Source organism: Elephas maximus, chromosome 15 (assembly GCF_024166365.1).
Source record: "Elephas maximus indicus isolate mEleMax1 chromosome 15, mEleMax1 primary haplotype, whole genome shotgun sequence".
Lineage (NCBI taxonomy): Eukaryota > Metazoa > Chordata > Mammalia > Proboscidea > Elephantidae > Elephas > Elephas maximus.
In genome coordinates, this window is record NC_064833.1 from 36,499,681 (window position 1) to 36,515,937 (window position 16,257).

At 38.0% G+C, this 16,257-nt stretch overlaps 1 protein-coding gene across 4 annotated transcripts in view; it reads right to left on the reverse strand.

The window, feature by feature from the left end:
- Window positions 1-16,257, reverse strand: part of ZFPM2 (zinc finger protein, FOG family member 2) — a 530,635-nt gene that overhangs the window by 156,896 nt on the left and 357,482 nt on the right. For 3 of the 4 annotated variants that reach the window (XM_049854287.1, XM_049854286.1, XM_049854285.1), the window contains one exon: window positions 4,860-4,971. In XM_049854287.1, coding sequence (XP_049710244.1) covers window positions 4,860-4,971 — 112 coding nt within the window. Of the gene's footprint in view, window positions 1-4,859; window positions 4,972-7,659; window positions 9,515-16,257 lie in introns of those variants that run through there. The other variant, XM_049854288.1, reaches the window with a different exon arrangement.

Here is a 16,257-nt window from a genome sequence, read left to right on the forward strand (position 1 = left end):
TCCTGATTAAGACCTCCTCTGACATTAGGAATAGTAAGTAGTGTCCGGGGGCATTGAAGTTAGCCTAACAAGCAGGCAACTGTTCTCTGTACTGGCAGCTGAGACTTGGATTCATTTGGAGAATAATTTCTCTGCCATCTCAATGTCTCATGTGGGGTTAATTCCACTCGTAGGCACCAAGGATGATTTCAGCCTGGGCTGTTGGAGTCACAATAATTAATGGGTTTAGGGACTGGTACGTGCCCCAGTCAAAACCTGCAACAACTCTCTTTTCACTAGAGTTGCTGTGCTGGTAGAAAAAGTCTGGAACCTGAGAAAAACCTGCCTTAGACTAACACGCACACAAGAAAGAGCCAAAAAATCAAGAAAGTCTGGGGAAAAAGTTTGAGCCTTGGGATTGAGTTGTTCCTGATGTCCAGAATATCCCTGGACTCCGTTACATAAGCCGACGGTTCCTCCCACTCCCAACACACATATATACACACTCACATTTTTATTTTTTACACAAGCTAATTTCAGTTGAATTCTATTATTTGCAAACAAAAGAGCCCAAACTAATAAATAACGTACACACTATGAAAGTGTCTCATATATCATAGATATCAACCAATATTGGTTAAATCTAAATTGTCGAACCCTTCTACCTTCAAAACCATTTGCTATGGGGAGGCTTCCTCTACCTGCAGCCCATGGTCGTAGAAAATGCCACAGCCCATGGGGTCTTGGTTAGAGTTCTTCCTGGGGTCATATTCTCTATGACCTGACTGATCCCTAGTAGAACTGCAGAACATTTAGGCATTGACAAACCTTTGGATATGCTCTAGGTAGAGCAGTTCCCTTCCTCAATGGCAATCTGAATACTAGTACAGAGCCCATTTAGGAGAGCGGAGTCAGGTCTACAGCACAGTTTCCCAAAGTGTGTTATCCTAGTTCCAAGAGATGCTGGAGGAAAGAGAAAAAAATATGCATCATATGGTCAAATGACCTAGCTAGGCTTTACTGCAGGATACACTGATACCAGTACAAAGGGGCCACAATAGGCAATATTTGGTCTTTGGGGTCTCTCTTTAAGGGTTACGTGGAATACAATTTGGAAATGCCCACTACAGTACATACTCTATATAATTTTTCACAAGCATAAGGATCAGAGTGCTTTGAGAGGATTATTCATTGTAAATTGTCACAAAGCATAAAGAACACAGGCTTTGGAGTTGTCAAGAACTGGATGTGAATTCCACTACATCCTTAGCACTCCATGATGAAGGACAATTATATTATTTATTTATTTTTTTAAAGTTGCGTGTGGAAACCCTGGTGGCGTAGTGGTTAAGCGCTACGGCTGCTAACCAAAGGGCTGGCAGTTCGAATCCACCAGGCGCTCCTTGGAAACTGTATAGGGCAGTTCTGCTCTGTCCTACAGGGTCGCTATGAGTCGGAATCGACTCGACGTCACTGGGTTTGGGTAAGTTGCATGTGTGAAATGGGAAAAACAACGCCTATTTCACTGAGCTCTTCTAAAGCTTAATACAGAAAGAACATGTCCTAGTAATAACTTAGACACTAAATTAGACAGATGAGAGTTTGAAACCCACCTCAACCAGTTATTTGTTCGTGACCCTGGCAAATTACTTAACCCACCTAAATCTCAATTTTGCCTTTTATAAAATGGGGTAGCATAATAATTACATCATTAAAAAAAAAAAATCCAAATCAGTTGCCATATTAAATGAAGACTAATTGAAATAAAGCACATGCAATAGTTACTGCTGATCCTGGTATTCACAGTGCAATTGCTAGCTGCCTTTGAGTCAATTCTGTTTCATGGCAACCCCACATGTGCAGAGCAGAACTGCTCCATAGGGTTTTCAAGGCTGTGTCCTTTTGAAAGCAGCAACTCAGGCCTTACTTCTGAGGTAACTCCAGCTGGGTTTGAACTGCCAACCTTTTGGTTAGTAGTCCAGCGCTTAACCATCTGTGCCATCCAGTGAATACCAAACTAAAACTCCAAGTATTACTTTAAGTAGAATAATATAAAATTATCATTTTTGAAGTTAAAATAAACAAAATATTACCGTATTTTTACATAAATAACCAGCACTTTCTGCATTTGTTTTCTGGCCCCACCCTCCCCCGCAAGGTATTTCTGTGAGTGCACTATGCTAATTTTTTTTACAGCAACATGTGAAAGAGGATTGGCCTGGTGGCACTTGTGAGGGTGCCTCTGGTGAGGAGGGCATGGCAGGCAAACAAATGCAGGAGGCATGCATTATTTACCTAAAAATATGATAAATAACAGCAGTTTTATATGGTTCATCATCATATTATGTGAAGTGCCTAGTACAGTGTCTGGCAACCATTCATCATTTTTTATCTGATGATCCTCTTGATAGTTAGTGTTTTTTGCATAGGCAATGTGCCAGACCTGGGATGGAAAGGTCACTGGGAGACAGTCCCTCGTCTCAAGAAATATGCTGTAGATGGGAAGACGAGTAATAAGTAACAGCTAACTTTTTACCTACTCTTTTCTTGGACATTAAACTGATGATCATAAAATGAGAGGATGGTATACAATTTGGTATGGGAGCACCAAGGAGAGGATGCGAAGGGGGGTTAACAAACGGGAGTATTATTATCAGTGTACGGGCCCTGGTGGCGCACAGGTTAAGTGCTCGATTTTTAACCAAAAGGTCATCTGTTCAAACCCGCCAGGCGCTCTGTGGGAGAATGATGTGGCAGTCTGCTTCCATAAAGATTTACAGCCTTGGAAACCCTATGCGGCAGTTCTACTCTATCCTCTTGGGTTGCTATGAGTCAGAATCGACTTGCCAGCAATGGGTTTGGTTTTTTGGTTTTATTATTATCAGTGTAGGGGCCCTGGTGGTGCAATGGTTAAGCACTCAGCTGCTAACTAAAGGTTAATGGTTCTAACCCACCCATCAACCGACTCTGAGGGAGAAAGTCCTGGAGATCTGCTCCCATAAAGGTTACAGCATAGAAAATCCTATGGGGTAGTTCTACTCTGTCACATCCGGTTGCTGTAAGTCAAAATCAACTGGACAGCACCTAACAACAACAATATCAGTATACAGGATAGCACAGAGTTGGGCTCAACACATGTTTTATGAGTTAATTAATTAGCTTCTACAAACGACCCCAAATTATTTATTGCCAAGAGAATAAGGTCTAGTCAATCATAATGCAAACACACGAACTCATTCAAGTTAAAGTACTATAAAAATCATGGAATTACATTTTAAAAATATTTTTCTCTTATTAGAACATTCCTAAAAGAATGTCCAATTTAAAAGTGCAATGGACTTGGATCATGACAAAATCATACTCTTTGCTGTCAAGTCAATTCTGACTCATAGCGACGCTACAGGACAGAGTAGAACTGCCCCTTAGGATTTCAAAGGAGTTGCTGGTGGATTCAAACTGCCAACCGTTTTGGTTAGCAGCGGAACTCTTAACTGCTGTGCCACCAGGGCTCCAGGATCATGACAAGGGAATGACTATTCCTTTGGCTCCTCCGTATTATATTGTCTTAATAGAGATAAGATATTATGCAACAAAAATTTGTCCCCAGTCATTGGTCCTATATGCCAGGGCAATTTCTATATGTCTTCGCATTCTGAGTGTGGTCATAGGTAAGCTGGTTCACTGTTCTATTTCTTTCTACTTTGAGAGATCGAATTGATGTATCCTGGGAAAATCTCACTTCTAGTTAACAGCTTCCACCAGCATACCACAGGTATTCCAGTGCAGAAAATTAGTGGGTATGGGCCCAGCAATTATAGAAGGAAAAGAAATATAATCAGATCCTGGTGTGCAGATTGTTTTTTTAGCTTGCAAATTCCCTCTTTCCGGTGTTTCAACTTTCAAAGGCTTATGGCAGTTTAAAGGCAATCCTCTTATAAGTGTACAAATTGTAATGATTATAAGAACAAGTTGTAATTGTTTCTAGCAAGTTTTTAAGAGTCTTTGATGTTATGATTAGTGTTTTATATGTTAATATAGTGATAGGGGTGCTTATTTGCTTGTTCCCTTGTATGCTTTCATGGTTTCTAGGTTCAATGTGCAAATAAATCTTTGATCTCAGTAGGTCTATTTAGTTAAAAAAGAAAGTTAAAAGAAATTAAACATGAGAAGCACAAGGTTTTGCAATATTTACGAATAAGAGAGATTAGGGATTTCACCGTAAGGGTGAACAGTGCCCAAAAAACCACATAAGACGGGTTCTGTGTTATGGGCAAGCCAGGCCCATGATATGCCATCAGGAAACTAAGGCTCCTTTGTAGCTAGGGCATAGCTACATGAGGTGGTCTAGGCTGATGTCACACTGAGCAAATCAAAGACAATGCTCTGCAAACCAGCGGCTTCCTCTTTCCCATTTGCCTCCTGCCCTTCAGAAATCACCATGGGGAAGAATTCTGTCTTTTCAGTGGCTTCATTTTCAGCTATACTCTCACCATGTGTGATTTCAAGAAACCGGCTGGAATGTAGTGGCTCCTGGAGCATGCACCTTAACACAAATTGCTAAATTTCAAAAGGAATTTACTTTTTGATAGAGAATGCCCAAGAGAGAAATCTGGGATTTCATCAAACCAGGCCTATAAGTAAAATGAACAGCAAGGGAAGAGAGTACTAGTCAGACCACTCAAATTCAGGGTTAGACAAATGTATATGGTGCTAAGTAATTAATGCAAGCCTTACGAAAATACAGACTACAAAGACTCATAAGAGACAGAGGAAGAGAGAAGATCAAAGTTTACTTTGCCCTTCTATTCCAGCTCATTTGATGTTTTGCAATGCTCAGATTTCAATACTTCCAAAGAGAGGGGAAATGATATTGTGTTTACCTTTGCTGTACACAATGCAGTTGTTTTTGTTGTCTTCCACTCCTTGCCAAGTCACATCCAGCAGCCACTTGGGACCAGCAGTCAGCACCATTGGGACCTGAGCCTTTGTCTTCTGTAGAAAGAATGATAACAAACAGATGTCATTTGCTTTCCTTGATTAAAAACTTGAGTAATAACTGTACTAATCATTTTATTTTTACAATCAACTAAATCTCCCAAACCACAATCAAAGTCCTTATTCCCCTGTCTCACGATATCTTTTTAACACAACAGAAGCTGTAAAGCTTTGCTGCTTTCACTAATCTGAACGGTAGAATTATTATCAAGAATTTTTTTTTTTCCCCTAAATGATACTGGATCAGATCTCCAAGATTAGACAGATCTCTTGTGACTCTGAATTACAAAGAGAATGCAGATGACTTTCATTGCAAAGAGCAGAGTGTTTAGAAGTGAACTTTAGACACATTGTACTTTACTATCAACAGGATCTCACTATTTCCTGAAACAGACAGGAAAGAATTTAAAGAATTGGGATCCATTTCAAAGCTCCATCCTGAGAAACATTTATATTAGAGTAGGAACTTATTCTGAATGAATAATGAAATCCACCCCAGGCCCCTTTGCTAAGTGTGGATATGTAGTTTGACTGTAACTGAAATAATAATAATAATAATGCTAATGACTCACCATACATTGTCTCCAGAAAGACTATGAAAGAGGAATCGTGAATCATTTCAAATGCAGAGCAACGAAAGCATGACTTCCCTTGCTCTGAGAAGCAAAGAAGCAGGGAGACAAGTGCTGATAGTCCTAACAAAATGTTTCCAGTGTACACTTTAAATTTAAGGCTTCAAGGTTCATCAACTTAGGCTGTTTGGCACCCAAATTATTTGTGTTTAACCCTGTTGATAAATTCGCATAGCAGGAAATAAACTGGAGGAAATAAGTAAGCCTTAGCAAGACTGTTTCCCAATGAGGCACACAGTGAACTGGCATTCAGACTTTTATCATTCACCATGTTCTCTGTATCAAATGTCATGAAACCACAACACAGCACAATACAAGGGTCTCAAGGTAATTTCTGAATTGAATTTTCACCTAGATACGATCCTGCCAAAGAGATCGCAACCCATTTTGGGACTTTCCCACGTTACGTGCTATCACAAATTTCCCAAATTGGCATTAATAAGTATTCACTTGAGGAGTTCCATGCAATCTGGTGATTTTAAATCTCTCAGGAATCTGGGAAACCCATTTTACCTGTCACTTGACAACAGTGACAACCCATGAGACACCAATCCATTGTTAGCTGCAAAGCCATATTTAAAACTATGCATAAAAATAATGCTGACCCATTACTTTCAATATTGATAATATTATCAGAGATAATTCAAACCCAAAACCAACCACCTTTATGTCGAAGCTGACTCATAGTGACACTATAGGACAGGGTAGAACTGCTCCGTAGGGTTTCTATGAACATAAATCTTTACAGAAGCAGAATGTCACATTTTTCTCCCATACAGCAGTTGTGGGTTTGAACAGCTGACTTTTCACTTAGCAGCTGAGCACTTTAACTACTGTGCCACCAGGGTTTCTTATGAGTTAATAACGATCTTAAAATATACTGATTAATGAAAATATCAACCATGATGAATAATTTTTAAAAAAGAAGTCTGAAAAAACACGTTATTATCACAAGACAGTTACGGAACAAAATAAACTATAAGAAATAGTATACAAATTTTTATATTCATACTTTGATCCATTTTAAAGTCTTGATTTTTCGATTATGTATCTTAATAATTGGCAAGTATAACCATGAAAAACAATCACCTTAAAGCCCTATAAAAAAGACATAATTTCATGGTAATTTTTTAAACAATCTATGCAAAAATGATCACTTTTTCTAACTGCATTACTTACCAAACTGAAGGCCAATGTAGACATGGCATTAGACTCAAGTGTTCGTCAAATTTATTATTTTTTTTCTAAGCTGCTGCTCAAGTTATCCCTACGGTTGTCAGTGTGACAAACCATTTTTATTTATTTCCATTTTCAAAATAGAATTGGAGGACAAACTCCTTCATTCTGAACTGATGACACATGCCCAATTAAATATTAGACCTTAATGATGCATATTCCAGTTCCTTTTACTACCAGAGCAACAGTTAAGCTCATAGAGCAGTGTCCGAAGGCCTACAAGTAGCAAGCAGAACAAGTCACAGAAGGGAGTCTACCATTTCAATAAATTCATGTATAGCATACTTAGTAATATTATTTATAACATCCATTCTCTTCTGATTTTAAATAACAGACATGAGCAACAGGCACCTGGTCCCCATTTCTAGTGGATTCTCTTATCTCATGGGAAAGATGGGTGTTTGTAAATTACTTAATCTATATACTTCATAGTTCTTAAAGCCACATGAATCTTAACAAAATAAATCAGCTATTATGGTTTTCCAGAGATAATATGAGAAACAGGCATTGATTACTTAAATTCTATAAACCATATGGAAATCTTACAGTACAAAGAATATTGATTGATTTTCCAATATCATAATCTTTTTATTTATAAGAAACAAACAGACTTCCGGCCAACATGGCACCATAGACAGAAGCACCATGCCATCCCTCCACAGCAAAGAACCGGAAAACTAAGTAAAACAGAGAAAAACGTCAGTCCTGGAACCCGAAGTGTCAAATGAAGAGGTAAAGAACTCAGCCAAGCACTGAACAGAATAAGAAACTGACAGAGAACAGAGAGTGAGGAAAAATATGTACAAAGGTCCCTTACCAGCTAATGCAGCATGGATTTACCATCTTGGATTACTTTCAGAGATCGGTGGACAGGGATCACAGGAAAGCAGCTTCACAGAGCTCCCAGCAGGAGACAGAGCACCCAGAAACCAGCGATACACCTTTCCCACCCCCCATCCTCTCGCCACTGCTCTACCTCCATGCTTCCGGGCTGGCAGCAGTGGCTCAGCCAGCTGCGAAGTGCAGTGCCTGTGCCACTTGGATTCACCCCATCCACATCAGAGATTGGCAGACAGGGAGTACGGGAAAGCAGTTTCACAAAATTCCAAGCAGGACACCGAGCACCTGCCGGACCTGCCCTGCTGCACTATAGTTGAGAGACTGGCTCCGCCCATTGGACAGGAATGAGAAAAGTATTGTGACCACAGACAAGTAAACAACAAAGAATACACAGCCCACCTGCTCAGACATAACCAAATAAAACAAAAAAGCAGGAAGAAGCAAACAAAACTACAATCAAAAAAATGAAGAAAATAACTACTGAATGCTACAAAGAAAGCAGACAATATCAAAACACATAAAAACAGGACAAAATGGTCCCAGTAGGCATCCAAAATAAAACACTAGATGACATTTCAGTAGAAGAAAAGGCACTAGAACTACCCTGATACAGAATTCAAATCTCTAATATTCAGAGCTATCCAAGAGTTGAAGCAAAAAGCAGACAAAAATGAGGGAAAAATGGACAAATTCATGGAAAATGCAGACAAATTCATTGAAAATACAGACAAAAAATGGAGGAATTTAGGAAAATAATATAGAAACAAAATGCCAAAATAAATACACAACTAAAAATGATACAAAATCAACAACTAGAAATCCAAAAGATAAACAAGATTTCAGAAATGGACAGTGTCATAGAGGGACCAAGAAGCAGGTTTGAAATGACAGAAGACAGGATCAGCAAAGTGGAAGACAAACACTTGGATACAACTCCGTTTGAGGAAAAATCAGAAAAAAGAATGAAGTAAAATAAAGATACCCTGAGAATTATGTGGGATACAATCAAAAGGAAAAATTTAATGAGTGATAGGAGTTCCAGAACAGGGGGAGAAAATAGAAAACACGGACAGGATCATTGAAGAATTGCTGACAGAAAACTTCCCTACTATCATGAAGGGTGAAAAGCTGACCATCCAAGAAGCTCAACAAACCCCGTAGAGGATAGATCCCAAAAGAAAGTCACCAAGGCATATAATAATCACAATCGCTAAAACCAAAGACAAAGAAAAAATCCTGTGAGCAGCTCAAAAAAAAAAACAAAAAGTCACATACAGAGGAGAAACAGTAAGACTAAGCTCTGATTACTCAGCAGAAACCATGCAGGCAAGAAGGCAGTGGGATGACATATTTAAAATCTTGAAAGAAAAAAAAATGCCAACCAAGAAGAAAACATCCTGCAAAACTCTCATTCATATATGATGGTGAAATTAAGATATTTCCAGATAAACAGAAATTAAGGGAATATGTAAAAACCAAACCAAACTTACAAGAATTATTAAAGGGAGTCCTTCAGCCTGAGAATGAACAACATTAGACCACAGCCTGAATCCAGGATGCAAGACTGTACCAACCAGATACCAACCTAGGAAATGAACTCTCAAGGGCTATCCAAGATCAAAAAAATTGCAACAGGGAACCACAGAGATTAATCTATAAATGACAACAATGTCAGAACAATAAAAGAGGAAATAAATGGTGTAGGTATAGGACTTTCTAACAGAGAGGAAGGCAAGGTGATACCAAGTAATAACAGACTGGTTCAAACCCAGGAGGATAAGGGCAAATTTTAAGGTAACCAAAAAGAAAGTAAACAAACCTACTCATCAAAATAAAGAAGAAAAACATAAAGTCTCAATAAAAAAAAAATCTACAAAAACAAAAGAAATGAAAAAGAAATCCACAAACAAAGTGAATTCAGTACAGGAGGGTAAGAAGAACAAAGAAAATGTCAGCACCACAAAAAAAACACTACAAAATGACAGCAATAAACTCACACCTATCAATAATTACACTGGATGTAAATGGCCTAAATGCACCTATAAAGAGACAGAGAGGGAAAGAATGGATAAAAGAAACAGGCTTCATCAATATGCTGTCTATAAGAGACACACCTTAGAAACAAAGATGTAAATTTCTTAAAAATCAAAGGATGGAAAAAAAATATATCAAGCAAATGATTCCAAAAAAGAGCAGGGGTGGAAAAACTAATCTGTGATAAAACAGATTTTAAAATAAAATCCACCATAAAAGACAATGGATGCTCTATCATGAAGACTTAACCATAATAAACATCTATGCACCCAATGACAGGATTCCAAAATACATAAAACAAACTCTAACAGCACTGAAAAGAGAAACAGACAGTTCCACAATAATAGTGAGAGACTTCAACACTCCACTTGGTAAAGGACAGAATATCTAGAAAGAAACAGCAAAGATACAGAAGAGTTAAAGGGCACAATCAGCCAACTTGACCTCATAGACATATATAGAACACTCCACCCAACAGACACAAAGTACATATTCTTTTCCAATGCACCTGGAACATTCTCCAGAATCAATCACATCTTATGCCACAGAGCAACCCTCAAAAAAATCCAAAACATTGAGATAATACAAAGTATCTTCTCTGATCACAATGCCATCAAAGCAGAAAATTAAGAACAGGAATGGAAAGGAAAGAAAAATCAATTACGTGGAAACTGAATAACGCCCTGCTTAAAAGCCACTAGGTAATAGAAGAAATCAGAGATGCAATAAAAGAAATTCCTAGATTCAAATAAGAATGAAAACACATCATACCAAAATCTTTGGGACACAGCAAAGGCAGTGCTCAGAGGTCAATTTATAGCAAAAGATGCATGCATCAAAAAAGAAGAAAGGGACAAAATCAAAACTTTATCTACGCAACTTGAACAAATAGAAAGAGAACAGTAAAGAAGCCCACAGCCACCAAAAAAAAGGAAATAATAAAGATCAGAGCAGAAATAAATGAAATAGAGAATAGGAAAGCAACAGAAATAATCAACAAAACCAAAAGTTGGTTCTTTGAAAGGATCAATAAAATCGACAAACCACTGGCCAAGCCGACAAAAGAAAAACAGGCGAGGACGCAAATAACCTGAATAAGAAATGAAATGGGGGACATTAAAACAGACCCAACTGAAATAAAAAGGATCATAACAGAGAATTATGAAAAACCATACTCCAACAAATTTGAAAACCTAGAGGAAATGGACAAATTTCTAGAAACACACTACTTACCCAAACTAACACAAAATGATGTTGAAAATCTGAAAAGACCCATTACAAGAGAAGAGATTGAAAAGGTAATAAAAAAAAAAAAACTCCCAAGAAATAAAAAGCCCTAGCCCAGATTGCTTCACTGGAGAATTCTACCAATCATTCGGAGAAGAGCTTATACCAGTAGTACTCAAACTATTTCAGAACATAGAAAAGGAAACAATACTTCTGAATTCATTCTATGAAGCCAGCATAACCCTGATACCAAAACCAGGCAAAGACGCCATGAAAAAAGAAAATTATAGAGCAATACCTCTCATGAATATAGATGCAAAACTTCTCAACAAAATTCTAGCCAATAGAATTCACCATCATATCAAAAAAATAATACACCATGACCAAGTAGGGTTTATATCAGGTATGCAAGGATGGTTCAACATTAGAAAATCAATCAACGTAATCCACCACATAAATAAAAGGAAAGAAAAGAATCACGTGATCACCTCAATCGACAGAGAAAAGGCATTCAACAAAGTCCAACACCCATTTCTGATAAAAACTCTCAACAAAATAGACACAGAAGGGAAATTTCTCAACGTAATAAATGGCATCTATGCAAAACTAATGACCAACATCGTTCTCAGTGGAGAGAGTCTGAAAACACTCCCCTTGAGAAAAGGAAGAAGACAAGGATGCCCTTTATCACCACTCCTATTTAACACTGTGCTGGAAGTTCTAGCTAGAGCAATAAGACAAGAAAAAGAAATAAAGGGCATCCAAATTGGCAATGAAGAAGTAAATCTGTCCCTATTTGTGGATGATATGATACTATACATAGAAAACCCAAAAGACTCCATGAGAAAACTACTGGGACTAATAAAAAGAAACATATAAAAATTAGTTGGATTTCTATACACCAATAAAGAGAACAATGAAAAGGAAAACATGAAAAAAATACCATTTATAATAGCCCCTAAAAAAAAAAAAATCCTTAGAATAAATCTAACCAGGGGTGTAAAAGCCCTATACAAAGAAAACTAAAAAACACTACTGTAAGAGACCAAAGATTTACATAAATGGAAAAACATATCATGTTCATGGATACATAGAGTCAACATTGTGAAAATGACAATTCTCCCCAAAGCGATTTACAAATACAATGCAATCCCATTTTAAATACCAACAACATTCTTTAAAGGACAGAAAAATTTATCAATAACTTTATAAATAAAGCACTATCAGAGATGAAGAATAAAGTAGGAGGGCTCACACTACCTGACCTCAGAACCTACTATATAGCTGTGGTAGTCAAAACAGCCTGGTACTGGTGCAATGACAGATACATTGACCAGTGGAGCAGAACTGAGAACCCAGATGTAAATCCATCCACCTATGGTTACCTGATTTTCAACAAGGGCCCAAAGCCCATCAAATAGGAAAAGACGGTCTTTTTAAAAAACGGTGCTGGCAAAACTGGACGTCCATCTGCAAAAAAATGAAACAAGATCCATACCTTACACCATATACAAAGGCTAAATGATATGGAACAAAGACCTAAATATAAAGCCAGAAAATATGAAGTTCATAGAATCAACACTAGAGGCCCTAATACACGGTATTAACAGGATACAAACCACAACCAACAACATATAAACTCTTGAAGATAAGCTAGATACTTGGGATCTTCTAAAAATTAAACACTTTCACACATCAAAAGACTTCACCAAGAGTAAAAAGAGAACCTAGAGACTGGGAAAAAAATTTTGGCTAGTACAAATCAGGCAAAGGTCTAATCTCTAAAATCTATGAGAAAATCCAACATCTCTACAACAAAAAGACACATAGCCCAATTAAAAAATGGGCAAAGGAAACGAACAGACACTTCACCAAAGAAGACATTCAAGCGGCCAACAGACACATGAGGAAATGCTCGCGATCAGAAATGCAATTCAAAACCACAACTAATTACCATCTCACTCCGGCATTATTGGCACGAATCAAAAAAACAGGAAATAACAAATGTTGGAGAGGCTGCGGGGAGATCAGAACTGTTACGCACTGCTGGAGGGAATGCAAAATGATACAGCCGTTTTGGAAAACAATATTGTGCTTCCTTAGAAAGCTAGAAATAGAAACCATATGATCCATCAATCCCACCCCTAGGAATATATCGTAGAGAAATAAGAGCTGTCACAAGAACAGACGTATGAACACCCACGTTCACTGCTGCATTGTTCACAATAGTAAAAAGATGGAAACAACCTAGATGCCCATCAAGAGATGAACGGATAAACAAACTGCGGTACATACACCAAATGGAGTATTATTATGCAACAATAAAGAACAACCATGAATCTGTGAAGCATCTCATAACGCGGATATATCTGGAGGATATTATGTTAAGTGAAATAAGACAATCACAAAAGGACAAATACTGCATGAGACTGCTACTGTAAAAACTCATGAGAAGGTTCATACACAAAAAGAAACAATCTTTGATGGTTACAAGGGAGGGGAGGGGTGGGGATGAAAAGCACTAAATAGACAATAGATAGGTGGTAACTTTGGTGAAGGGTAAGACAGTACGCAATACTGGGGAAGTCAGCACAACTTGTACAAGGCAAGGTCATGGAAGCTCCACAGACACATCCAAAGTCCCTGAGGGACTGAATTGCTGGGCTAAGGGCTCTGGGGACCACAGTCTCGGGGAACATCTAGCTCCCCTCAGGAGCAAGGAAGAATGATGTAAACTAAAGATGCAAGGGAAAGATTAGTCCAAAGGACTAATGGGCCGTGTCTACCATGGCCTCCACCAGACTGAATCCAATACAACTAGATGGTGCCCTGCTACCACCACTAACTGCTCCCACAGGGATCACAACAGAGGGTCCCAGGCAGAGCTGGAGAAAAATGTAGAGCAAAATTCTAACTGAAAAAGAAAGACTGGACTTGCTGGCCTGACAGAGACTGGATAAACCCTGAGAGTATGGACCCCAGATAGCCTTTCAGCTCAGTAATGAAGTCACTCCTGAGGTTTACCCTTCAGCCAAAGATTGGACAGGCCCATAAAACAAAACGAGACTAAAGGAGGGAGGGAACAGGAAGGCTGGTAATAGGGAACCCATGTTTGAGAAGGGAGAGGGTTGACATGTCCTGGGGTTGTTAACCAATGTCATAAAACAATATGTGTACTAATTGTTTAATGAGAAACTAATTTGTTCTGTAAACCTTCATCTAAAACACAATTAAAAAAAAAAAGGAAACAAACATACCCAGTCCTGTGCTTGGTGATAGGAATATGAAGAAGAGTAGGTCTTTCTGGTGAAGGATAGAGATACATAAAAAATAAATTCAATATACTGTGAAAAATACCATGGTAGGAAGTGCAAAGGCATGTGTATAGACTGTTTTGTGATCATAAATGTCAAGAAACTTCTGTCCTGTAGAATATAAGGTGATATCTTAGATGAGGCAACATTCAGGCAGGATCTTAAAGGATAAATGGGAAGGATTTGTAGTTGCTGGTAATAGTGTGAGCAAATGATTGAGCAATAAATTAACAGCAGTGTTTACAGGAAATGGAAACCCTGGTGACGTAGCGGTTAAGTGCTATGGCTGCTAACCAAAAGGTCGGCAGTTCGAATCCACCAGACACTCCTTAGAAACTCTATGGGGAAGTTCTACTCTGTCCCATATGGTCGCTATAAGTCAGAATCAACTTGATGGCAACAGGTCTTTTAGTATAGGAAATACTGAGTAGTTTCAAGAATTTTGGGGTTAGGTTTTTATAAAGTCCTTAGAACTATACCTGGTATGTTGGAACCTGAGGTCTGTATTACTGATCACCATCATCATCATTATTGATAAGTGGAAAGAAGGGACATAACTGCATACTTGCCTGGAAGGTGAGGTTAGAAACATGTCTTAAAGGACCTTTTCATTATTAGTCAAACACTTTTGTGTTTAATTATAGAAGCAGAGGGTAGCCAGTAAAGATTTTTAAGGGCATTACTACTTATTCTAATTGTGCTGGCATTTTGTTAGACACTCCCCTTACTTACTTAGTTCTCATATAAAATTATACATAAGAAAATACCACGCAAAGATTAAATAATGCCCTGAAGGTAAACAGCTTGGAGAAGGTTGAGCTTAAAAGACAAATTTCACTGTTTCCAAACACTACCACACCTAGGGTGACCAACCACCCAGGTTTCCTGGGAGTTCGGAAGAGCCGCTTTTGGTGCTAAAGCCGGAAAGTCCTGGGCAAATCAGGTTGAGTTGTTCACCTCACCCCACTGCTACTAATGCTAAAATTATATTAAGACTTTGTATTTATTGAGCACTTGCTAAATGTTGAGTATTAAAATCAGTACTTTACATGAATTATCTTCTTTGATTTGTACAACTCCAGGAGTTAGTACTAACATTTCCCCCATTTTGTACAGAAACAAATTCAGGCTGGTAAGAATTGATTTTGCAGTGTAAAGGAAAGCAGTTGATTCACATCTTTATATAATTGTAAGCTAGGCATTATATCTTTTAAGACTTTGGTGAACATTTATTACAACTGGACACAAGTAAAATCTCACTCATTAAGAAACTGAATTGAAGGGAAAGCAATTTCTTTTACTCCAAATAAATACGGCAAAAGCAAAAATAAATAAAAGTAGTAAAGCATTGCTGAAAGCTATACCCAAGCTGTAAAGTAAATAATAAGTAGATTAAAAATCTCAAGGGACCAGTTATTACAGTTTTGAGGAGGTAAGTCAATTTCTTCCTGAAAAAGGCAACTTTTATAGCGATTGACTACCTTCAAAGAAGATTACCAAGTGCGAGAGGGAGGGAGTTAGCCAGGATTATATGAAGTCTACACTACAGCAAAATCCAAAAAAAAAAAAGAACAGTAATATTCACATTGATCACTTGGTTGTTCACTTTCCCATGTCTCTCTCTAACATAAGGATTCACAGAATTCTAGAATGTTAAGATCTCGAAACAGCTTTAAAAGTTCAGTGAGTTTAATTCCTAATTTTATAAATGAGGAAAGTAAGGCCAAGATGTTTGTCTAGCATCCCAAAGATGGTATGACTGGCATAACATATTGGGAAAAAAAGATCACCATATAAAAGGTGTGGTAGCCAGAATAATTGTCCCCCAAAGATGTCCACACTCTAGTCCCAAGAACCTGTATATAGGTTACTTTGCTTGGCAAAGGGGATTTTACAGATTCAACTAAGGTCAAGGATCTTGAGATGGGGAGAAGATCCTAGATTATCCAGGTGGGCCCAATGTAATCACATGAGTCCTTACAAGTGCAGGAGAAAGGCAG